At 41.1% G+C, this 24535-nt stretch overlaps 1 protein-coding gene across 1 annotated transcript in view; it reads right to left on the bottom strand.

Annotated features, from left to right (window-relative positions):
* PITPNM3 (PITPNM family member 3) overlaps window positions 1–22433 on the bottom strand; it is a 51451-nt gene extending 29018 nt beyond the window's left edge. The window contains exons 1-5 of the mRNA XM_010014953.1: window positions 22316–22433; window positions 17401–17508; window positions 11345–11421; window positions 8978–9213; window positions 2101–2290 (exon numbers count right to left, since the gene is read on the bottom strand). Of these exons, the coding sequence (XP_010013255.1) occupies window positions 2101–2290; window positions 8978–9213; window positions 11345–11421; window positions 17401–17508; window positions 22316–22433 (729 nt within the window). The remainder of the gene's footprint in view (window positions 1–2100; window positions 2291–8977; window positions 9214–11344; window positions 11422–17400; window positions 17509–22315) is intronic.
* Window positions 22434–24535: the final 2102 nt, after the last annotated feature.

Below are 24535 nucleotides of genomic sequence, written 5' to 3'. Positions count from 1 at the left end.
ATCACAGCTCTGCAGAGGAGCGGCTGTCTTTACAGCCTTGTTGCTGGTTTTTTTACACCTTGGTTCCTATTGCAGCTGAAAACATGTAGCCACTTTCCCCCATTTCCTTTTATCTCTAGATATATGCTGAATGCCAAGAGTATCTGTCCCAAGGACTATTCTGACCAGCTGAGAGTGGCCACTTGCAGCCAGATCCCAGCTTGAGAAGTCCAGCTCACCACACAGCTGGTCTCGCAAAGACTTCAAGCCACTTACATTTCCTTCAGAGTCATACAGGGAAGAAAATCTCAACAGATGAAAGCCAGATTGGTACTCCCCTCTCAGGACAAGGGAACAGAACTTTTAAATGAGGTATTAAGCAGAGAGATTCACTCTTGCTTCACAGTTAATATAAACATAGAAGCTACCTTCAAAGTATGGACCTGGGAATTAAAATACATAGAGTAGTAAAATTGGGAATTCAATAGTTAGAGTAATTTTATGGCACACTAGAATCTACCTCCCAAGCCAATTCCACTGAACACCTCCCCATCCCAAACAAGATTATTCATTCTCCCTGTTCCCATGCCAGTGTCTGAGGATAAGTAATAGCTGCATCACCTTTCTCCTTGATAACAACCCCCACGGTCTGAAGGTTCCAGCAACCCCCTCTCTCCAATTCTCAAACTGAAACAAATGCCTAGTCTACTGTTCCCAAGTCCAATTAATTTAACAGAAGACATCACCTCTTCTTACAAACCTTAACTTGCTTCAAGCCTTAATTCAGCTTGGTTACAACACTAAACCACAATTTTTGGATGACAGGATGTTGTGCATGATTTCTTCGAAGTGAAGCATGTTAGGAAAAGTGAGTGCTTCAAGATGTATTTAGGGAAGAACCTCAAAGTTCTCTTAGTGCATCTCCACATACCATGCTCTTTTAATTAAGTACATTTCTTGGGATAAAACCATTAAAAAAAAAAATCAAAATACATTAAGGTAACATCTCTCCTAAGACAATTCTGGCTCTAAAGTTGTACACAATTCAATAGCATGCTGATTTACCCTCAGATTTTCAGATTTGTACACCACATAGTAACATCCACAAAGAACTGAAAAGTATATTATACAAGTAATCTTAATAAAATTAACAGCACATTTTGTGCAGGATTAGTAATATATCCTTCAATTTACCATTCCATTTCTAATCCTCATTATTATTGCCATTAAAGTAATGGAGTTAACTTATTCCAGATACAGTATAAAACCAGAAAGGCAATCTCTTATCTAATGAACTTGCAATATAAATGGAGAGAAGAGACCAAAATGTGAAAGAAAAGATTCACACAGGGTGGGGGTCAGGTTATATGGCATGTATTTTGAAAGTACAGGACTTATTCAGAGGTAGAGTTGAGATTTGCAAGGACCAAAGCAAAGCATTGCAGACAGCACAGAGAATTCACTTCCATGTTAACAATGCTGGTAATTGTTGATGGTAAAAATTCTGTGGAGCATACATGGGTAGTACAGACTTTTCCAGTTAAACTATTTACATGGTTTGTAAAACACACCAAGTAGACTTCTTTGGAACTTCTTCACTGCCAATTGTTTTATCACTACTGTGGTGGAGGCAAAAACAAAAATATATTAATGGCTAAATATTGGATTCTTTATGCTCTTAGTCAGAGATGTCCCAACTTTTCTATCAGCTATAACAGATGTGTGAGAAACTCAGTAACAGGTTATGGTTTGTCTTGGGCCGGCATGCTTGTTCACTGCTTAGCATACCACACTTAACCGCACAACTAAGGCTCTTACACCTTTACCAGAATTCATAGCAACACCTGGTAAGAGCTTAGGGGTCAAACTAATTGTGGGAGAAGGTATAACATCTTCTACCAACTGAGTAAGTCCAGGTTAGATACTGCACAGGATTCCAGAAGTATCTTTCTCATGCTGGACACTGAGAAGGCATTTTGCATAGATATCCTACGCTAACATTCATCATGTTTTGTAGTATTGTCCCACGCCCATAACTCAAAGTCTTCAACACAATGGCTTGAAAAGAAACAGCCTTGTTCTGAAGGAATTTTACTTTGATGTAAGAGAAAACAGTCCTACCTGTCCATTAAAACCAGCCCCATCTGTAGATTTGAGAAATTCATTGTAAACTTGATTGGCTCTACTGATCACCATGGCAACTGCATCCTGGTACTGAGGGGATGAAACAGCCAGCAAGGGCAAGGCAGCCAGTGGGATGTGGTCTTCACTGCTGCTGAGACAGCTTTCATCATAGCTGTAGGGATTTAGGCTAGAGAAGGACATGCTATCATCAGGAAAAATGCAAGAGGCAGCACACAGCATTACAGCATGAACAAGTTGCTTATTAACAGAAATGGGTTGGGCTGTTGGAGTTCACAATGAGAGAATACAGGAAGAATCATTTTCTCACAGAATTCAACTGCTTAAAAAAAAATAAAATCAAGGAGTTACTGCTTTATGTGAATGAGATCATGCTAGAAGGCATTTCTATAGTTAAGAATACTTGGTGCATTTTTTTCCACATAAAAGTAGACATAATTTAGAAGAGTAAAGAGATTATTCCTTTTCAGCTTTTCTTTCCCCCCATATAACAACTTACAACATCAAAGATCAGGATCCAATCATCACAATGGAATATTGCTTCCTAGAACACAAGTGTAATAGATTTATTTTTCAAAAGCATATAAAAACATTTTTCTCAGTGTCTCATCTTTTCAAAAAGATGGAACAAAGCTGCACACTTTCTGAAATCGTATGTATATGTTTGCATAGTAACACTTTGCAAAAGGAGTGGCTCGACTGAAAATGCAGGCTTAAATTGGATAGGTTGTCAGCTTTATTTCAGCTTGGATGTGCACCCTGCAAGTTTCCAGGTAAATCTGCCAGTCATGTTTTGACTGATTTTTACTGATGAGTGGGGAAAACAATTCACAGAGAATCAAAGATGCGAGGCACATTTAGTGTGTGCCAGAATCTCTTACAGTAAGTTGACTGTCCTTTAGAGATTAAAGGAAAGTCAGAAGTATTCAGCTTATCAAAAGTTTATCCAAAGCTGCCGGCAGGCAACTTCAATGCTGTTTCGTATTCACTTTCTTTAGGAACTTCATGAGCTATCACAATACTAAAAAGCAAGCCGCCTGAAATGGAATTAGTCTCCGCATTTTCTAACAAATACCTGCATCCTTGAGACTATTACCGGCGTAACGGAAGAAGAACAGAAGACCTGCAATGCTCATGCATGGAAGCTGGTCTGTGTTCATGTCCTGAGCCTCACTGGCCATTTCCACACTTGCCTCTTGCTGAAGCACTCCAATGATTTGGTATTTTTCATCCAAAGTAGTGTAACAGTTTCTATGTGCTGGAGCTCGGGTGCTCTGCCAAGCTGTGCCAATGCACCAATAAACACAGCTTCATTTTGCCAGCTGATCAGATCACCCAAGTGCACAGCAGATGTAGTTATGAATATTAACTCTCAAAAATGAAAAACGAACCTTAAGAAACTACACAAAAGGGCCTCATTTACTATAACAACTGGCAGGTGACACCTCGGAAAGGGAAAGGGAGAAACACAAAAGGAAAAAAAAAATACGTGAATGCATATGTTTTCACAATAAAAGTAAAATGCAAACAATATTTACAAGAGAACAACAGGAAACAGAGTCAGTGGGAAAAAAACCCAAACTAACAGCTACTTATTTTTTGTGGGTAAAGAAATATAGATCAAACCAAGCAATTATTGTCTAGACAATTGATCACAGTTAACTGGCTTAGAAACGAGGGTCTGGATTTTTCAGTTCCAATGTATTTCATTGTAAAGGTTGCAACCACAGAGACATCTGTTGTTACTGTAGACACAACACAAAAGGAAGAAAGCTCCAGACCACTGAAAGACTGTATGGAAGAGATGAAGTTGTTTATCACAGGGAACATACTGAGGATAAGTGCTGAAGCTAATAGGTAAAATACCAGCGCTGGAGCCAAGAACCCCATCTGATCTTTATGTATTGGCAGGACATCGCGGGAGGCCCTTCCCAAAGCACCAGCTTGGAAACACCACACTTGAAAGGCTGGAGATGGACAGGGAAATCAGAAGGAAGGAGCTGAAATCACTAAATATAACAGCCTGACAGATAAAGTCAGTAGTTTTAGAACCTAACACGTCTCTGAGAAAAGGCAGCAAATGACCAAGCTGCAAGACAGAACTGGTCTTCCATGGTGGGTAAGAGTAAACCTTGCTCCCAGGGAAGAAGTGATTGATGGGACAGTGGCATTTGCCAGCAGGGATAACTGAGACTGCACCATGGAGATGGGGGGAAGGGGTTATTCAACCCAGGGAAGAGGAGGCAGGAAAGGAGGAACAAGGGAATAAGTGCATATTCTGAATGCAGAAAGCATCTGGCTAGATGCAGAACAAGACAAAATACTGATCTCTCCTCAAAACTTGCTCAGGCCAGAAGTCCCTGACCATGGCAGAGGTGAGACGAAAAAGCAGAGGGGTGATCAACCCATATGCTAGTACTTGTTTGGATAACTGTCATACAACAGTTTTTGACGTTATGGTTTAGCCACCTGCTCTCCACGCTGACACTCCTAGGGACCTGCTATTGCTGTTTCTGAATGCCAGAATATACCACTTCCACTTTCAGGATAAAAGAAAACAAGGAATAGAAAATACGCAGATCTTAATGATTGAACTTTGCCATACACTTTCTAAGAGCTTCCACTGCAGGACCCACCACTGCACAAGGAGCAGGCAAGGGGCTGAGCACTCCAAAACTCATCCAACAAAACACCTTCATCTCATCTGATTATTCAGTGCTTGCTTCCTAAATGTAACTTTTGTTATGGCCTTTTTTTTCCCTTCTCCCTCCTGTTCTCCCCTCCCCCCAGTTTGCAATTACTGTTTTCCTGTTTGGCTAACTTGCAATTTAGGAGCTCTCATATGAGGTGTGAATCAATGTATGCTCATCAAATCAGACGAAGGCTATATGAAGGCTATACGAAGGCTATAAAAAGCCTAACAGTTGATCCACTCTGGGATATTTTCTCCCTGAAAAGGAAGGAGATGGCTTTCAAGTCATCTAAGCTGGAACAAGCATGTGCCTTAGTTTTAACCCTTTTCTGTCCTTAGCAGTAAAGACAGAGAAGTGTGACGGGAGATCAGTCAAGCATTTACACAGGCTGCATAAACAGTGTCTTTCTGATTGATACGAGAGATACAAGAAACTGAAAGCGATGGGAGGAGATGGGAGCAGACTGGATTAAACAACCTGAAACGTTTACAAGATGGAGTGATTTTGCACTGAAAGATCCCTTTCCTTTAAGCCACTGTTTGCAATGCAGGGAGGAGAACGGTGTCGGTAGATTCAGATGAAAAGTCCTGGTGGAATCCCTATGAAGCAAAGCACTCAGCACACGAACACAGCATAATTCAAACAGAAGGTTGTACTACCTTGGCACACACTATGCCTGCACATTCAGAAAACGGAGGATACATTCAAACTAAGCAAGAAATCTTGTACTGCTGCTTAGTCAGGCATCTGGCTCACCCTCAGTGAAACACTCTGGGAATTCAAAAACCCACTTCCTCCCCACAGTTTGCTAAACGGAATGTTTACCACAAGTCTGTGTTCCACAACTGCATCCTGGAGTTCTAGCTACGAAAGCTGCTAGCATGAAGCTGCCAAAATGTGAGAGCAGGGAATCATCTCTCATTTCGTCAGCCGCAAATGGGTACATCACACGCTGCTCCACCCAAGAACATACCAAGGCAATACCAATCTTCTATCAGAGCTGGAAATGACTTTATAGGACATTCAAACATCCAGCTTGGCTGTTTTTCAGTCTGGCTAAATACTGTGTGCAGCAACAAGAGAGAATAAAAAACCAGAAGGAAAGCAGGAGCTCTGTTCATTTGGGCTGCCAGCACATGCTCTTCCTCACACTCAAACAGCTCTTCTTCCCAATAGTGGAGACCTGCAGGCACTGCATTACAGGATACCTTAGAGGCCCTACTGAGTCCTGTGTTAATCAACGTTGCAAATGGGCAAGAATGACCTCCCAAACACTCTTTGATGTTTCCTTTCCCCTTCTACTATCAGTCCTCTTGCTTTACAAGGCAGTGATTTGGACATACTCACACTTCTTTCCTGGTTGTTTCAGAGTATTCTCCATTGTTAGGAACAATCATGCACCCCTTCCACCAGCCTGGTCTGCACCCTCCCACCTTTTCTTCGTATATGCCTGTCACAGCTTTAAATGCACCTAGTATTTCAGAACTTTAACGTATTCCCCATCTCTCCTCTCTGTCATCTGGGCAGCAGGCATCGCCATTCCTGCATCTCGTGGTCCAAAACATGGATGTAGATCTCCTCAACTCTTCTGCAGGTACTCACTGGCCAGAGTGAAGTCTCAGAATAGCTGTTTCCACTCCAGCTTTCCAGGAACATGCCTTAACCACAGTACACTCTTACGCCTACATCCCTTGAGCTTTTTTTTTATGTAACCTAGGCTAGAGGCACAATCCAGACCGCAGAAATCTTCCTGTTTCTTTCTCAGACTTTATGTTAGGCCTTCGGTTAATGACAGAAAAATTCCTCTTTATATCACTTCAGCCTTGTTTCTGTTCAACAAATTGCCGAACAGAAGTGAGGCACTGCCAAACTGGTTTTCTCATTATGGTCAACTAGGATTTGTTACAGACCCAGGAATAGTACCCATACCTCCTGATCCCCAAGTAAATAAATAAAATCATATCTGCTCTCCTGAATGAGTTGCTACATGTAATTTTTCACATCCCACAGCATTGCCAAAAAGAGTGCTGTAACTGCCATACACTTTCTGTAACTGTTAAAATCAACAGTAGTAATGCTTTTGCAGGGCGACAACAGCTTTCACATCAACACGCACACGGGAACTGCAGCACCTAGCACTGCCGCTGCACAGTTAACCAGGCAGAGTTAGGTTCCTGCTTCAAAAGCAACGTGGCAGAGTCACCATCCCTGGAGGGATTTAAAAGACCAGTAGATGTGGCACTTGGGGGCACAGTTCAGTGGTGGACTTGCCACTGCTGGGTTAATAGTTGGACTTAATGAACTTATAGGTCTTTTCCAACCGAAATGATTCTGTGATTCTATGACATACTAGACTAAGCAGGTCTTGGAGATGCAGTTGCTAACTACTCTTGCTCTAGAAGTTGCATTTAGTATTTCATAGTACTTATTTTTGTATCAAAATATTATCAAAACTTTTTAGAAAACAATAATTTTCAAATGCAGAAGTGACTACCAGGAATCTCAGAAAGCCACTAGACTTAATGCCAATGTGATCTGATGAACTACCTCTTTAAGCCAGACACTAAGAGACATGTACTAAACCATTTTTGTGAGAATTTTCTTAACTATTCCCCCAAAAACCAACTTCCCCCAAACTCTCCCCAAATTCCAAATCCACCCAACTATTTTTTTTCCAGTTAATAAGCAACTTCCTAAATTGAAATCATTATCTCTGCCTCATATAGCAACTAGTGTTTCCTAGCAGAACCTGATCTCAGACAGAAACAGAACATGACAGCTAGACATGTAAATGTGAATGTCATGTAGCATAATCATACTATAGCTCAGTGTCATTTAAGTTAGCAGAGTTATGCTAGTTGAGAAATGTACTCTTTTTATCAATAACGAGATGTTTGAGGCAGTCTTGCCTAGTGCTCTTCATTAAAGAGCTGATCAGTATCTACTGTAATGCACAGTGCTCCCTCCCAGCTGCTCCCTAGAAGCTCTGAGCTGGGATCTATCTACTTTTATGCAAGTGCAATACCAAATTGCTTAAAACAAACCACTCATCTCTCACGTTAGTAAGGACAATCTTGCGAGTGCCATCTCCATTAACATCAGTTATCAAATGGATCTGCTCAGACAGGAAATTCCATCAGAGTGAATGGACCCCTCTCACTATGCCTGCAACCAAACCCTAGTTGTACTGTGAACTGAAGCCTTCATTATCCAAAAGCTCTGTTTCCTAGGGATGCACCAATTTGTAGCATTCAAGACACTTCTGTATATGGCATTCTTATAGATTAATGGAGATAAATGAGTGGTCTACCATGAAACACTACAGGACCTCAAATTAAGCAGCTGCTATTGGGAATGAACAGATACTAAAGTTTTGTCGATTTAAAATGTAAAAAACATGTACATATGTAAATTGTCTTTCACCAAGAACACCCTTTAAATCAGTCTTGTTTTAGATATTTATTTCTGTTCTCAATTTCCAGTGCAAAGCAGAATTCTTGAAATTGGCCCAAGTTTCTCAGCAATGCTTCACAACCTCCACTTTATTCCTAAACCCATGTTAGCAATATGTCATTTTTCTTTCTAAACCAGGAAGCATTAAAACTACCAATCAGGAGAGTTTTCTGTAACATCCTGTCACTATAATGGCCAAATAATGAACAGATGAAATAACAAACACAAGTGTCAGCTGGCACATCCACGGGCAGATCTAGCTATATTTCAATTTTAAAATAAGATAGAAGTTAACTACTGATGTTTTGGGGTCACGCTGGTGGGTGGGGTGGGAAGGTGCAGAGAGTTAACAGTTACCACAGTTTCCTCCTTCTGTGCAGATTTCTTCTGGATTATTTTTGTTCTGTTGGACACACATGGACACCAGTCTGCAGTGCACCAAGGGGTTTGGGGCGGGGGTTTAGTGGGGTTTTGGGGCTGGTTTTTTATTGATGGTGGTTTGGTGGGTTTTGAGTTTTTCTTTCTTTTTTTTTTTTTTTTTTTTTAACAAATACATTCACTTAGAAAAGGATGAAAGATCATTCCAAGTCAAGCAGTAAGCAAAAGATTAAGAAGGATTTGCAACATTTCATTATGAAAAAGACAGGTCACAGAAAGCCATTCAAAATCATACTGCAAAGCCAAACATTAGGAAATGCAGATCAACTTACTTGGAAACGAGAGAGAAAGCTGCTGAACAGATTGCTGGGCAGGGAACAAGCCTGATTAAAATGTGGCCCAAAGCAGCAGGGAAATGGGCTCGGGTCACTTTCTCAAACACAGAACTGAAGGTGTTGATGTCTGCCAGCTTGCTGCTCTGGTCCCCACCTCCAGTGTCTAAGATGTTCCCCCCATGTAGGATCAAAATTAGCACATGGGTTTTGCAGTTCTGGTGCTGGACTCCTTCCTGTGAGAAAAATAGGGAATAAGTTGGGAGGGAGCATTTTTATGAATAGTGTTGGTATACTTGGTGTCAACATTAGCAATGATTTTTTTGCCCCATACACTGTGATCTTTGCCATCACTAGCAGGGTGTGTGTGTGGGGTATGCCCTGTGCTCAGTTTAATTCAAGTATGTCTTATCCCAGCAGAGCACACTGTGCTCTGCCAGAAAACCCTTGCAACGCAGACATAGGTTTCAACGACCATTATAGGTCAGCTTTGTGTACATCAAAAGTTATTTTAAATACATTGAAACTGAAGAAGAATTCCAGCATCCACAGACAAAGCAAACATATGTCTAGGTATCCTGAATGAGGCTGCTGCATTTACTGGAAAGTTGCTAACTCAAATCATCACAGATTCTAAAAAGACAAATTTCTCTGGCAATGAAAACATCCAGCAAAAGCAGATGTTATAGTTATCTCAGCCTTTTGAGATTAGCAACTTCTGATTAAAATGAAAAATGGGGCTAACTTACCCAGACATCTACTGAAAGAGTAAAAGATGTATAATTGCTAATATCCATAAACCTCACAAATACATTTGTGAATAGGAGAATATATGCGTAACACAGACCATAATCAGTGTGCTCCATAGAATAAACAAGATGTTACCTACTTGAGACTGGAAAAACATTTTGAATGTCTTGCAACTCCATTTTTTTTCTTCTTTACTCCTTGAGATTTATGTGCACTCAAAGAAGAACTCAGCAATACATTATAAGATCAAGACATTTTTTTGTTTTAAACCTTGACTGCCATTTTCTTCTTTGTTTTGGATCATGTGATTCCTGGAGACTTTTATTTCCTCACCAAATGTGAACACAGAATAAAAATACCAGTAACATTTCCTGTAACTGTCTGAGGATTGTGAACTGCTGGATTGGGTGATTTTCTGAGAATCAGGCAACGTTCCAGACTCTTTATTCTTAAGTTCTGGAACAAAAGCCACAGTCTTCAACAGTAAATATAAAAGGAGAAGAATTGCTCTAAGATTAAGAGGAATAACATTAACCAGAAAGGCTGGTAAGTAAACAAACACATTCACACATTTCAGGCTGGAGTTTAGCGAGGGGTAGGAATGGAAATGTTGTTGACATGGATAAGAAATAAATTGGAAACTTTAGCACCTGTATAATGGTGACAGAAATGGTTGAAAATGAGAAAATTGTAAGTTGCTCCATAAAGCCACTATCGCTGTTCAGCCCATGATTTTTAGCATCCAGTAGAAGTATTCACTGTGAAGGCATTTCACTGACCTGCCTTGTATCTGCTTAAGTACTGGATCTTACGAAAATTTTTAAGGTTCCACTTTTCTTTGCTCGAATTTACATTTTCCTTCTCCATAAGGTCCCATTCCAGTTATTCAGAAGAGAAACTTAATTCCCTTTAAAAGCTAACAGTAGCTCCTTCCACAGCCAAGGCCAGCTTGTAAATAAGTGGCACTGTTGATGGGTTGGTGGAGCTGAAAGCTTCAGAACAGAGGGAAAAATTCATACGAGCCAACGCTGCTGAAGTGAAGTCACTGTCACAAAACATCTTTCAGACAGATTTAACCGGTATCCTTCACAGGACTCAGAGGGAATCAAATTCATTTGTCTCTCAGCAGAAATTCATCCATGACTGAGACAAGGGGCTCAAGGGCTAAACAAAAGGACATCTGAAGTCAGTCAAAGACTGGCATCATTTTCAGGGGAGCTATAGGATTGGAATTCTTAAAAAATCGAAAAGTAGACTTTTTTTTTGCCTGTCCTACATGTGGACAGAGGATCTTACTCAGTTAACTGGAAGAAACACAATTTGTTTAGATTCTCTGCGGCTTCTAAAAGAGCAGGAATTCGGTTACTATCAATTCATGACTGCTGCTGAATCTGCTTCACAAAACCTTCAGAGAACTGGGTCATACTTCCACCTAAATTAATTATGCAATGTCTAAACAGCTTGTGATGATTTTCAGTGATTGCATGTGCACCTACAGAAAAAGGGACAGACACACTAAGCCACCAAATGGGTTGATAATTCTGTAATACAATATGAGAGTATTTCTGCAAGTCTACTTGGAAATCAGCACAGCTTGTTTTGGGAAAACAACCTCACCTCATTGTCCTCGTGTATTTCAATACTGCCTTGGGCTGGGAACCTTTGTTTTCTTAAAGAGGCTCTATATAAATCACCTGAAAGGAAAAGAGACATGATTGATCACATAAATATTTGGCTGCCTCACATTTTGCAGACATCATGGAGGAAAGGCACATTTCCAGTTTCAAGACAGAAAGATCTGTTTTCACAGGAAAACAAACAGGACAATACACAAGGTTTCTTGCAGCCCTACATATTAGAGGCTCTTCTGTTCTTAACAGCAACATTTAGAACAAGATTCAGGTCCCTCTACAATGGTGTGTAGTACCAGTACAGCTGCCATTGGTCATCTGTGCCTTTCTGGAGCAGCAGCAGAATGGGTCACCTCAGGTTCTGCATCACCTCTGCTCATCCTGTTCAGATATCTTAAATAGTCTGGTATGTCTTAAATGGCACTAAGCACCTATATATAGGCAAGTGAATTAAGCCTTTAAAGTTCTCCAAAGTCCTTCAGGATCCAGCTCTTCCACAACCTCTGTGACTACCTGCAAAACTCCTAGAAGTAACTGCAGTGCTCCCTTACCAGGATGCTAAATAGGAGTAACAGACCACAGAGCAAAAGACAGTTTCTCCTCAGAAAACCTCGTGACCTGAAAAATAGGAAGTGACATTGCTGAGAAACACAGTACTTTGCTAACTACAACTACACTGAAGGGGAGTTACTTCATCTGAAGTTGGAGGGGGGCAGTTCTTTGGGGAGGGCAAACGTGCTTTTCCCTTGTACAGACAGTGATGAAATTCCAAATAAGATGAAAACTCTTCTATCTCTGTAACACCTCCTCCTGCTCCCTCTCAAGGCTTTGAAACCCTCCTGAATGTCAGCACCCGGAAACTGTAATTTAAAACTTCAGCTGTCTACAGTGTTGCAGCCTTAAAACTCTACTCCTCTCACTGGGGTTAGCTGGTTGGGAGCCCTTCCACCCCCCATGGCAGATGCAAGTTTCAGGAGTTAATGAGAGAAGACTGTATTAAACAGTAATACCAAAGTAGTTCACTGACAGCTTTCTGGATTTAAACACATTTTCCTCTGTTTCTTCCAGCATGTTAGAAGAATATAAATGCACCACACAATGCTATAGATGAGTCAGTTTACTTTGGGGGAGAGTGGGGGGGAGCATTCTGAGTTCACACTGTGCTTGTGGTTCCACTGCATTTGACATATGTTTATAGGCAGCTTGCCAGGCCCTAACAGTGGACTGTGATTTTCATCTCACCAGGAACACTGATTAAGCAGGGTCTGGCCAAGTTATTCTAAAAGCACTGAATTTAGTCCAAAACACATTTCAGACACTCTCTACTCTTCTGCATTAGGATTGAGAGCTAATTCTACCACAGAGTCTACTACTACAATTCTTGTAGCCACTAGACATTTATTTAACTTCCAAGGCTATGTTTCTCTGTATTTAAAAGAAAGGTAATTATTCTTGCCTTTCTGGCAGGCAAGGATTGAAAGGATTAGTCATGCAATAAAACAAAACAATACAACACAACAGAACCCAAAACACTAGAAAACAAAGCCAACAGCAACAACACACCTGTAAGCCCTGAACTTCCACCAAATGCAATTGCTTTCTGGAAGTCTCTGCAATTTAAAGCTGCTTCTGATTAACACACTTCTACTGTGGTTTCCAAAGGCCTGCTTGAAAGACTCACTTTCTTCTGAAAGTCATCATGTGAAAGTTTTTTAACACCTAAGCTCATGACAGAACCAGTACCATAAGAAGCACTAGTTTCGTGTCATAAAAAAGAATTATTCAGGGCCATGAGACCACACCTGATAGTGAAGCACAATACTTATGTTCAAGAGAATTCTGAAACAGGAAACCCAGGACTCCTCTTCAATGTTCCCAAACCTCTGGTTATCATCAGATTACTTGTGTACTGTTCCCTTTAAAATCTTGCTCTAAAGTTACACTTTTAGAAAGTGGAGAGGATGGTTTGCTTTTTCCCCAATGCATCAAATGCCAGGTTGCAGGATAGCTCCTTGCTTCACACACACACAAATGCCATCGATAGCCGGACACCAGGATTCTAGGCATTGTTTTAATTACAATCGCTATTATCAAAGTAGCTCTCTATCATAAAACTGGACTTCTTTCAAAACTGCTTTTCACTTCAGCTGAGAAAAAGAAAGAAAAACACACCTACAAGTTGCAGTATTAGAGACGAGAGACAGGCGGCCGTGCAGCTCTGGCAGTGGCAGCACACGAGCTCTGCTTTTCTTTCCGCCGTACCAGCGTGCACAGTTGAGCTGTCTTCAGAACACTGCTCCACTGCCAGAAGTCCAGGCTGCGGGAACGTTAGGATGTACCCCACTCTGCTTTGAACATGTGCACCCAGAAGTACAGAGGTAACACAAAGACAATGAGGCAAAGGAGAGCCGGGCCAGGTGGCGCTCTGCTGATTCACAGCATGAGCCAGCAGTTGCAATGCAGAGATCTTCAGCACTGTGCTGCCCAAAGGACCAACCTGCCTGAAGTCAAAGCAGTCCCACAATGGGGATGCAGGGGGTTGTCTGGCATGTGCAGCATTTCAAGAGATTTGCTGACTGTATACTTTGGAAGATAATCTTATTTTGGGTCTACATAGGTTCAGCTTTATTGTTTAGGTTAAATACCAGAGAGTTAAGTGGGACCTTCTCCGTCATGATAAGCTAATGCTCTGTAGGAGACAGAAATGGACAGCATGACCTTCTAGAGAAATGACAGGAGTTCAATTAGGCAGTGAAGTGAAACTGGTTACAGAGAAATTATGTGGTTTACTATTTACTGGAAAGGTTTTAATGAGGTAAAATAATAGCATGATTTTGCTGGACCCAACCTCTCCCTAATGACATTATTAACATTTTATAGATTTTTCCAGCTGTCCTGATTCATACCATCATTATACCAAGTTATGCTAATTGTATCATTATGTAAATTACAGTACCAAAAAGGTACTCAAATCCCACCCGCAGTCAGAAACCAGTGGGTTGTAATAATTTACACTGTAACAGCTGGTGATGCACTCAGGGAAGGTCAGGGTGGGGTAAGATGAAAAACTTTCTGTTCCTTTGTTTTATCTTGTTTTTTACTTAACCTGCAGGTGCAGCAGCTACAGAGGCCACCAGGCTTCTCAAATCTGGCAGAAGGAAAGGAGACGTAGGAATAGGAGAACATGTTGAAATCTCATTCCTTGGGGTCAGCTCCTCTGCAGGCACCTCAACGAAATGATCAGTAGTGGGTAGGTGGTAGTAGTGGCCAGTTCCAACTGCTGTCCTCATATTCAAGTTCACAAAAGCAACCAGGTTTCCAAACACACCGAGCGCTTTCAAAACCCCAGCTTTTGTTTTAATGCTTTTCTGGAAGCAAAACACTGAAAACCTCAATCCAGACACAGCTGCTGAGACAGCTCTGGCTCGTGTTACTGAGCTGAGCAAACTCCTCATGCTATTGAGTGAACTTGGCCTAGTAGCACTGTATTGGTTTCCCGCAAGCTACCAGTCAGAAAGCAAATTCCTCATATCTTTTTTCCCCAGGTGCTTTCTCAGCCGAGGCAACATGGGAGGATGTAACAGTCACAATCAGTTGTTCTGCTGCTGAGGTGCAACGACCTCCCACTAAAAGGGTAAATAACTCGCCTCTGCAAATGGGAACATCTTTACCAGAGGTACCATGAGACTGTGGAACTAACTCACCTATCACAAAAAGTTACACCTCCCACTCCCCCTGCTCTGCCTGCCAGAGAAGTGTTGAATGTACAGTAAGTAGCATGGCAATAGAAAAAATAGAAGAAAAAAAACCCCAAACCCAAAAAGAACAATAAAAAAAAAAATTGCTACATCTCAAAACTATCTTGCAGTAAAATTCCACTGAGGACAGAGAGAAAATAAATGTTTGCATATGATGGATTTAAGCCACAGCACTTTACCATGCTCATAAAGGCAGTCTAATACAAAAAAAGAAAATGGTCTAACCTACCATGGGACAGGTCAGTGAAAAAGAACAAACTGCTGGCTAGAATGTAAGGTGTGGCTCAGATTTTTCCTTCTAGAATGTAAGGTTTGGCTCAGATTTTTCCTTCTAGAACGTAAGGTTTGGCTCAGATTTTTCCTTCAGTGTATGCTTCTTTACAGTACCTAAGTGTGGTGGGTTGACCCACCCAGATGCCTGGTGCCCAGCAAAGTTGCTCTATCACTCCCCTCCTCGCTGGAAGGGGGACAGAAAATATAACAAAAGGTTTGTGGGTCAAGATAAGGAAAAGGAGATCACTCACCAATGACCACCATGGGCAAATCAGACTTTACTTAGGGAAATTAGTTTAATTTATTACCAATCAAATCAAAATAGGGTGATAAGAAATAAAACCAAATCTTAAAACAGTATTTCTGAGAACATGAGGTACTGTTCAAACCTGTACCGAGAATCAAGCCAGGTCCTTTTCTTTCTTTTTCCAGACCGTTTCAAACATCTCTAATATTTTGCCATGTTAATTAGGGAGGAATTTAGAGTAAAACCAAGAGAACTTGCTTTAGGTACAAAGCTGTCCTGGGTTCAGCTACAGCAGTCATTTTTTTCTCCTTCTTAGTAGCTGGTGCAGTGCTATGGTTTTTGACTTTCAGCCTGGGAACAACGCTGATAACACCGATGTTTTTAGTTGTTGCTAAGTAATGTTTACTCTGACCAAGGACTTTCTCAGTCTCATGCTTTGCCAGAGAGGAGGGGAAGCCAGGAGGAAGCAGAGGCAGGACACCTGACCCAAACTGGCCAAAGGGGTATTCCATACCACAGCACGTCATGCCCAGTATAGAAACTGGGGGGAGTTACCCGGAAGGCCCAGATCGCTGCTCGGGTCGGGCTGGGTATCGGTCGGCGGGTGGTGAGCGGTTGTGTCCTTTTCCCTTGTTATTCCTCTTATCATTATTATTGGTAGCAGCAGTGGTTTGTATTATACCTTAGTTACTGGAGAGCTGTTATCTCAACCCGTGGGAGTTACATTCCTTCGATTCTCCTCCCCATCCCTCCGGGAGCGGGGGGAGGAAGGAAAAGGGGGGAGTGAGCGAGCGGCTGCGTGGTTCCAGGTTGCCGGCTGGGCTTGGACCACGACAAAAGCATAAGGTGGTGACAGTCCCCAAAGAAAATTGTTATTTCTATTATCACACTCCCATGAGAAATTATGCCGGGTTTTGCCATCTGCTGTGCTATTACTAGCTGTTTATAATGACAAATCCATCATGAGAAATATGTTCACATGCAGGCTGTAACATATGCTTTCTATTAACAAATGATAAAGAATATTGTAATACACTGCAGATGCAGTTTCACAAACTTTCTGTCTGAACAGAACAAAACTGGAGAAAACAAACAGTAAATAGGAAATGCTGAACAGAGCACTCCATTTCAACCCAGCTGCCTTTCCCATCCTGCCACGAACAGTCAGTCCTGGCTGGGGTATTCCACTGTACCAAGAAATAGCAGCAAGAGTACAGCCTGCAGTGAAAGGAACATTACTGTGGTCATGAAAAGGATGCATACCCTTGTTGATCAGCTTAACTGCTTGTGCTATCATATGCAAACACCTTAGCCATTGTCAATGTTTTCTGCACTAGTACTGAGGTCAATTATAGATGGAATTCTGTTCAATGTAATTAAAGGTGTTTCATGTTCATGGAAGTGTGATGCTGGTCAGCTAGCAAAGCCAAGATATATTGGCACTGAACTGCACTGCCCACTCCTTCACAGCTGCATTTTTCTTCCACTCTTCAGAAAAATAAGAGGGATTGGCAGGGGGGTGTGTGTGTGTGAGAAAATGAGGGCTGAAAAGCATTAAAGCCTGCTGTGTGTATATGGAGACTGAATCACAGCTAATCTCCAGCTGCAATGGCAAGCACTTATTTCCCTGTGGTTCTTCACCCATTTCAGATGTTTCTGGATTCCCTCATACTTAATTTGCCTGTGTGAGAGAAAAGTAATTGCTTCGGTAGTCACATTTTCTTGTTAACTTTAAATTAATATGTAAGGTAAGCTAAACATTACCTTGATTTTCTTCCAGCTTCCCAATTGTTTCTATCTGCTCAACAAGATCATTTGAGTTCCACTGGCTCATGCCTATGAGAATGGCACTTTTTCCTTCCACCATCTCTTCTGCAGGAAGAAAAAGAACGGATTAAATTGAAGTAATGAACAAGACAGAAAGATAGTGTGAGGAGTAGTAACTGAGAGAGAAATAAACACTCATCATGCCTGCTAAAGGGAACACATAACAGGTTAGCATACGCAGGACTCTCCAGGAAAGCTTCCTGCTTACTGATAAGCCCTACAGAATATCTACATGTTTCATATATTGTGTAGAGAAGACTACCTGAATTTTTGCTCTTACCTTGTGCAGTCACTTAAAAATAAAGTTTATAATAAACCACTTTGAGTGTTTAATATCAAGTAACAGAATTAGTCAGAATTCTCCCCCCTCCCCTCCGGAAAATGGTTTTTACTTTCTTTTTTTACTTTTACTTCAGAACATTCAAAAGCAGAGGAAAGAGAAGAATGGACACACAGACCAGTTTAAGACTTTTAAAGCATGTTTTTTCCCCTTTTTTCAAACCACCTGTGCTACACAAAGCTTTCAGTTTTCACCCAGGGACATGGAGACAGAATGGAATGGCACCAAACACAGCACAGAGAACAGATCCCATCTGGGGAGGGTGTTAGCACATCTAAAGGCAGCAGACTCTTACTCAAAAGACCTGGACTCTCCCTGTGGCTGTCACAGAACCTGGGGTCCTGCCTGAACCTGGAAAAGCCACTCAGTTTTTACTTGCCTCCAGTGCCTCGCCAGCAAACAAGGGATGGCCCTGGTCTTTCCTTTCATCACTTGCCCGATCAAATTCTGAAAAGCTTCTTATCTTGGTCACACACACATAGGGGAAGTTTACATTGGTAGGACATTGGATACAATATTTTCAGTGATCCACTATTTACATGAGGAAAATCTGCTAACACCAAGGAAAAGAAAAATCTAGTCTATCTAAAGTTTCCACCATGGAAGCATAACTCAGCCCTGCTATGAACTGAGCACTTTCTGCCTAAGTTACTGCATGCCACATGGAAAGCAAGAAACAAAAGAAAGCTGGGCAGAAGAAAACAGTAAAACATTACTTCTCCCTTTCTCTATGGATTTCACTAAATTAAGTAGCTGGCCTGGGCAAATGCATCAACAGTCAGAACATGTACAGCTGCTCCATCTCAAACACAGGTGCTTGATTCTCTGTTTACAAGGCTGTCAGCCAGAAATGTCTGTCTTTGAGGATCTGGGATTTGACCCCAGCTGTTTTTCAGAATGCAAAAGCAGCTCATTAATGTTATGTTTTAGTTGTGCCCATTGCTGTGCCCTCTGCCTCCCACTTCAGGCTGTCTCTGAAGTGCAAATTACACACGGGTAGAGGTAGAGTCTGGGATAGCTTCCAAATTCTCCAATAAGGAAATAGACTACTCGACTCCAGCTGCACTGTGCAGAAAGTCCTTTCAGCTGCAACAATATCAAGCAATGATGAAGATGAGAAGGTGCGAAATACAGGTGAGAAGCATTACAGGAAATGTAATGCTGGTTACAGAATAAACAGAAGCTACTTCATTTCTAGGAGGTGAAAACCACAGTCTCTCTCCTGGACAGGTCATCCTCACTCCAGCACAAACTCCTGCAGTTTCTCTGGTGCTATGTTTAATCCAGTGATAATGCCAATTACTTTAGCCCACACATATACTTTCCTCTACCAATTACAGAAGCTCCCTCATCACTCAGTGAGGTTCCGTTTGTTTCTTTTTTAATTCCTTAGGTACTTAAACTTCAGAGCAAGGCCAGTTACAATGCCTGCTCCCAGCACAATGAACAGAAAAACTGAAACAAACTCAAACAGGAAAAAGGCTATTTTTCTTTTCTATTTCCAACTTTTCCACTTGATAAAGCTTAAGACTGCAACACATCTTAAACAATTTAGGCATCCTGTTCTAACTGAGCACTCAACGGGAACAGAGCTCCATTTTGCCTTCTCTTCATGCCTAGATGTCTCAAATACACATTTAATTGTGATCCACATAAGCAGTTTATCACACTAAATTATTATCTCTCAATAGAAGTCTGTTATTAGAGGACTAACATCTCAGTAACAGATGCCATTCATAATCTATACATAGCAGCCACTTTTATTTCAAGAAACAATTATAAAAAGAATAGCTACTGTCATCATAAGCACTTCAGACTGCATAGACTGTTCCCGACATTGAGAAATCAAGATTAATTAGCAGAGAGCTACCATAGCCTTTTCCATGAGTAAGAATCTTGAGAAGGTACACACTGAGCCTGTCTCAAAATACATACCACGTATCTATTGGCTTCAGCTTCATAGGAACATAGTAATACTGAAGATGGTGCCATAAGGCTCATTTAAAGAAGGCAAAACCAACAACAAAAGTTTTTATGCAGATAAATAAATTTAGCTGGAGAAAAAGGGGCAGCTGTATTCCACATCACCTCATCCTTAGCAAAGCTGTCAGCAGGCTTTTGACTGTAACATTTGCTACAGTTACACACTTAGGAAGCAAGGGGAAAAAAATACCCTCACATTCTAAATCAGAAGCCTAATGCACAGAAAAAGATGGAATGTTTCTGATAGATCAGACTCTCATCTGCTAGACTAGTTTAAATCCAGAATAACTGTTGAAGCCAGAGTTAACTTGAACTTAAAGTAGGTCAGAAAGTGGCTACAGGATCTGCTGGGAACGGCAATACTACCAGTTTTTGCTAACTTTGCTGCTTCTGAGGGAGTACACAAAAAGCCTGAAGTCACCTCCCAGGTATTTTAATAATCACTATCATTAAATAGTGATGATGATGATGATTATTATTATAATTACATTATTATCATTATATATAGTGATTATTATCATTAAATAGTGATTATTATTAAATAGCTCCCTCCTAAACACCACCCCGATTTCCAGCCACCTGCCAGAAAAGATTTCTCATAGTTTACAACTGGAAAAGTGAAACCCTAGAAATTAATAGTTTTATACGACTCAGAAGATCAGTGCCCTAAAGTAGACTGTGCGTACCCATGGTCCATCTATTTGCAGGCATCCTGGATCCAAACCTATACTTTGAATAACACACAGTAATAATCTGATTAATATTAATTGTGCCGCTGCAAAACCAGCTTGTTAAGGAAAATAATATTGCAAATTCAGCCTCACAGAAATAGATCAGGAAGTTATCAGGGAAGTTGCTTCAGAGCTCCCAAACCATTCAGAGCACAGAGCTGAACCCACACACAAAAGCTGTTTCATTTTCACTGCCTGCCTCTTACCCTCTGCATTTTAAAGCAACTAAAAAGCTGCTGACATAACTCCTTCATGCTGAATTTCATCTCAACCTCATGCCAGCAAAAAAACACAAGAGGCAGTTGCCAACCATTCCTGCAACAATTTCATCCCCAAAGAAAATTAAAACATGATGAAATATGAAGTTCAGTGCAAGACAGCAGACAGTTAATGCCAAATACTGCCGTGAAAATACTAGCTGCCATCTGCAGTACCACCATGCATCTCCAGACATCAAATCAGAACACAGCAATGAGACTGAAGCCAATGCAGTCCTGTAAAAGAAAATTAATTTGCTCAGAAAAGGCCTCATTCAAGAAGAAAAGAATGCTGGGAAGAGAGGGAACTTCCTTTCTGTACCATGAATGTCTGCAGAGGGAGAAACTGAGTGACAGTCTTAGCCATGAAAATGTTTTTGCATTTAGGTACAGCAGAATATCTGCTGAGTGTGCTGTTAATGAAGCAACCAAACTACAGATAAAAAGCACATAGAAACCTAAGCCAAGTTTCCCATGGACAGTCGAGTTCTGCACTTTGGATTAGGTTTTCTTTAAGCTAGGAAAGAAGTTTCAGCAAATATCTGAGGAAGAGGAATTCCTCTCCTTTTCATAGGATCATAGAATTGTTTGGGTTGTAAGAGACCTTTAAAGATAATCCAGTTTAACCCCTCTTGCCATGAACAGGGACATCTTTCACTAGATGAGGTTGCTCAAAGCCAGAGGGATTGCTCTGTGCTTAATCCAGTTTGCTACAAAAGCCAAAGGACATTCAACAAGTTCATTCCATCACCCTTCACTGCTTACTTCCAGGTAACATGAGGACATACGGACAGCTCAGTCTGACCTCAACAGCCTATACTATGAAAGATCCTACAGTTGCATTTCAGTGGCAGAATTAATCCTCCCTTGCTGGTTATTCTCTTCAGAAAATAAATAAAACATGTCAGAAAAGCACTAGGTTTGGCTCCTGCAACCAAAATCAAACAGAGCCCCAATTTCCCACTGTAGGGGGAGGTTGTGTGTGCGCACAACCTACACAAACTTTACTCCAACTTCAGAACAAAACCTGTCATGTTAAAGAGCATCCCAAGATTCAGGGTCTCATCAGATGTTGTAGGGAGCATTGCATCCCGGATTCACCTGATTAAATCCACAAATATACAGATACTGCTCCTTCTTGAATAAGCAAAGGTCCGAGTCACTTCAGTGAAAGTTTTGCCATTGATTTTAAAAGTTGGCCACACTGATGGCCTTCATCAGGTACTGTAAACAAGAGCACTCCAACTGTAACATTATGTACTTACTATCTGATGTGTAAACAAACCGAGCCCAAGAGACCCCATGAGGCTGGTTCTGATGCCAGACCCAACTTCTGGCAGCTAACGCATCCACCCCAGCACTCCACCCACCCCCTGTAAACTTAGGCCCATTCACAAATCTTTGAGAGAAGATCTGATGGAGTTTCTTTCAGATCTCAGTCTGATGAGGACAATGGTGTCAGTTCATCCCAAAAGAAGCTTAGTTACTTGCTGCAAAATTGGGGAAATAATGGGGAGGAGAGGACAAACATGTATACTGACCTCGTGCGTCGAAGAATTCATCATCGGAGCTCTCCACTGAGTCTTTGAGAACGTTCTGCATGTGCCACTGAGCACCACTGAAGCGGCACGGGCCAGCTGGAAACACAGAGAGTGCCATTAACCCAAGGGAACGCTCACCTCTGCTCCAGGCTTAGAGAAAAAAAACAAACCAAACAAAACCCAACATTAATAAACAGTTTGTGTAGATGCTCAGGAGGGTCGCTCTCATCAGTGCATGTACTTTAATCTCAACAGACAGACAGACAGAGCTCTCAGGATGGCACAAAAATTGCGCTTCCACCTAACGAAAGTAATTAAAGTAAGTTCTTGTTCAAGATAAACCTGCAGCACTTTCAGCCGATGCAGTGACTTGAAAAGATAAATTCTTCCCTGTTGGATTCACCTGGCTGGTCACTTCCAACATTCAGCTGGTAGGTTGTTTCTAAGACATGAAGCATCATTTCCCCAGGACATGGCACTAGCTCTCTTTTAAATTCAATTCCACTTCTAAAAGAAGTGCCATCCTATTTGGCTTACAGATTTACAGACAAACTACTGAATTCTCACTCACTGAACTGTTTTCATCAGACAGCTTTGTTTTGATGGAGCCTGGGGCTTTTATTTGAAGCTTGCCATTTGAAGACAGGAATGCAAAACCTTGTTAGAACAGGTACAGTAACAGCGTCATGACAGCTTAGATGGTCGTGATGGATTATCATACTCAAACTACTTTGTAATTAATAAACCAGACGTGCTTAACTATATCAGTTCTCCTTACATCTACAGCAACCCAACACTAGCAAGTAGTAGTGAAATACATTTTTTATATCAACAATAAAGTCTCCCCCAAATCAGTGGGGAACCAGGGATCAAATGCACCATATCCATGACAACACTACAGCTATTGTAGAAAGGACCCTCATTCCCAACCAGAATAGTGTCTTTGGTTTTATTTATTTCCCCAAATGATGATATCAGACCTGAAATCTAATATCCTGAGGCCCTGTCCACAAAAAATATTCTCCTACTCCCAGTTGTAAAAGAGCAACTCAACGAGGGGACACATCCTTCTACACTATTCTGGGGAAAACAAGCCACTAGGTACAGCCTTCTGCTCTACTTTCACTCCATCCACAGCTGAACTAGTCAGAAAAATAACTGAAAGATGGTAGGAGGAAGCAGATTTTAGCTGGCCAAGATGAGAGTAAAAATAATAACCAGTTAATAGCATTTTAATAGCTTAAAAAACCCAACAACCAAACCCACAAAAAACCAACGACAACCAAAACCATTCAAAATAATTGGTTATTAAGGAGTCAGTGTTCATTACAAGAGCACACTGTATTTGGAATATGTCCAGTGATACTTGGCAGCTACCAGAAAATGCATACAGATCATTACTGCTACTGTTACAGATTTCTGGAACATTTTACTAATGACAAGGAAGAGCAAAGCGAATTATTCCTTACCAAACACCACCTTGCTCTCCTGCCATTCAACTATCTAGTGTTTGAATGGTGGGACAAATATTTTTGTATGTTTAATATGTATCTCCTAAAACTTACCACTATAGTCATGACAATAGTGGAAGAAAGAACACTTTTCTGAACATCTAATGGAGAAAACTCAGCATTTGGTCAACACTTGGAAGAGCAGGAATTCCAAAATTTCAAAGAATGAGAATGTAAAGCACCACAAAAAAGCCCGAGTGACAGATGGGAAAGGGAGAATTTACAAAATTCAGTCCTTGGATAAGAGCCCATACACCAGAAAAGAGTGGAAGGAGGTAATAATATGCCTCACCTTTTGAGATGCCAGATCTTTAAAACAAAGTATAATACTATTAGTAGAAAAAATCTTGAGTAAATTACTCTTTTTCAGCCTTATGTAGAACATTAGATTCCCTTATCACAGGCCTTAAGATCTATGAGCAGCCAGAAGGAAGGCAGTAAACTAGGAAATTTATGAAGAACCTACAAATGAGAGGCAGGTCCACAGAACGCGAGAACAAGAGCGAGACAGGGAACAGTGAGAAGGCAAAGGACTGCCCCAAACATCTCAAGAGTGTCCAAAATCTTCCTCTGCAGTGAAACAGCTTCTCACACAGCTACTCTGGTCAATCAAGTATCTGTAACTGAAGCTGAATTCCTGTGCTATGGATGTTCACGAAACCACCAGAATATCCAAAGTAAGGTAGATAGACTTCATTGGTTACACACG

The sequence above is a fragment of the Nestor notabilis genome, unplaced genomic scaffold (genome assembly GCF_000696875.1).
Source record: "Nestor notabilis isolate BGI_N333 unplaced genomic scaffold, ASM69687v1 scaffold31075, whole genome shotgun sequence".
Taxonomy (NCBI): Eukaryota; Metazoa; Chordata; class Aves; order Psittaciformes; family Psittacidae; genus Nestor; species Nestor notabilis.
The sequence above is the reverse complement of the archived record's forward strand: the minus strand, read 5'-3'. Positions and strand labels throughout refer to the sequence as shown.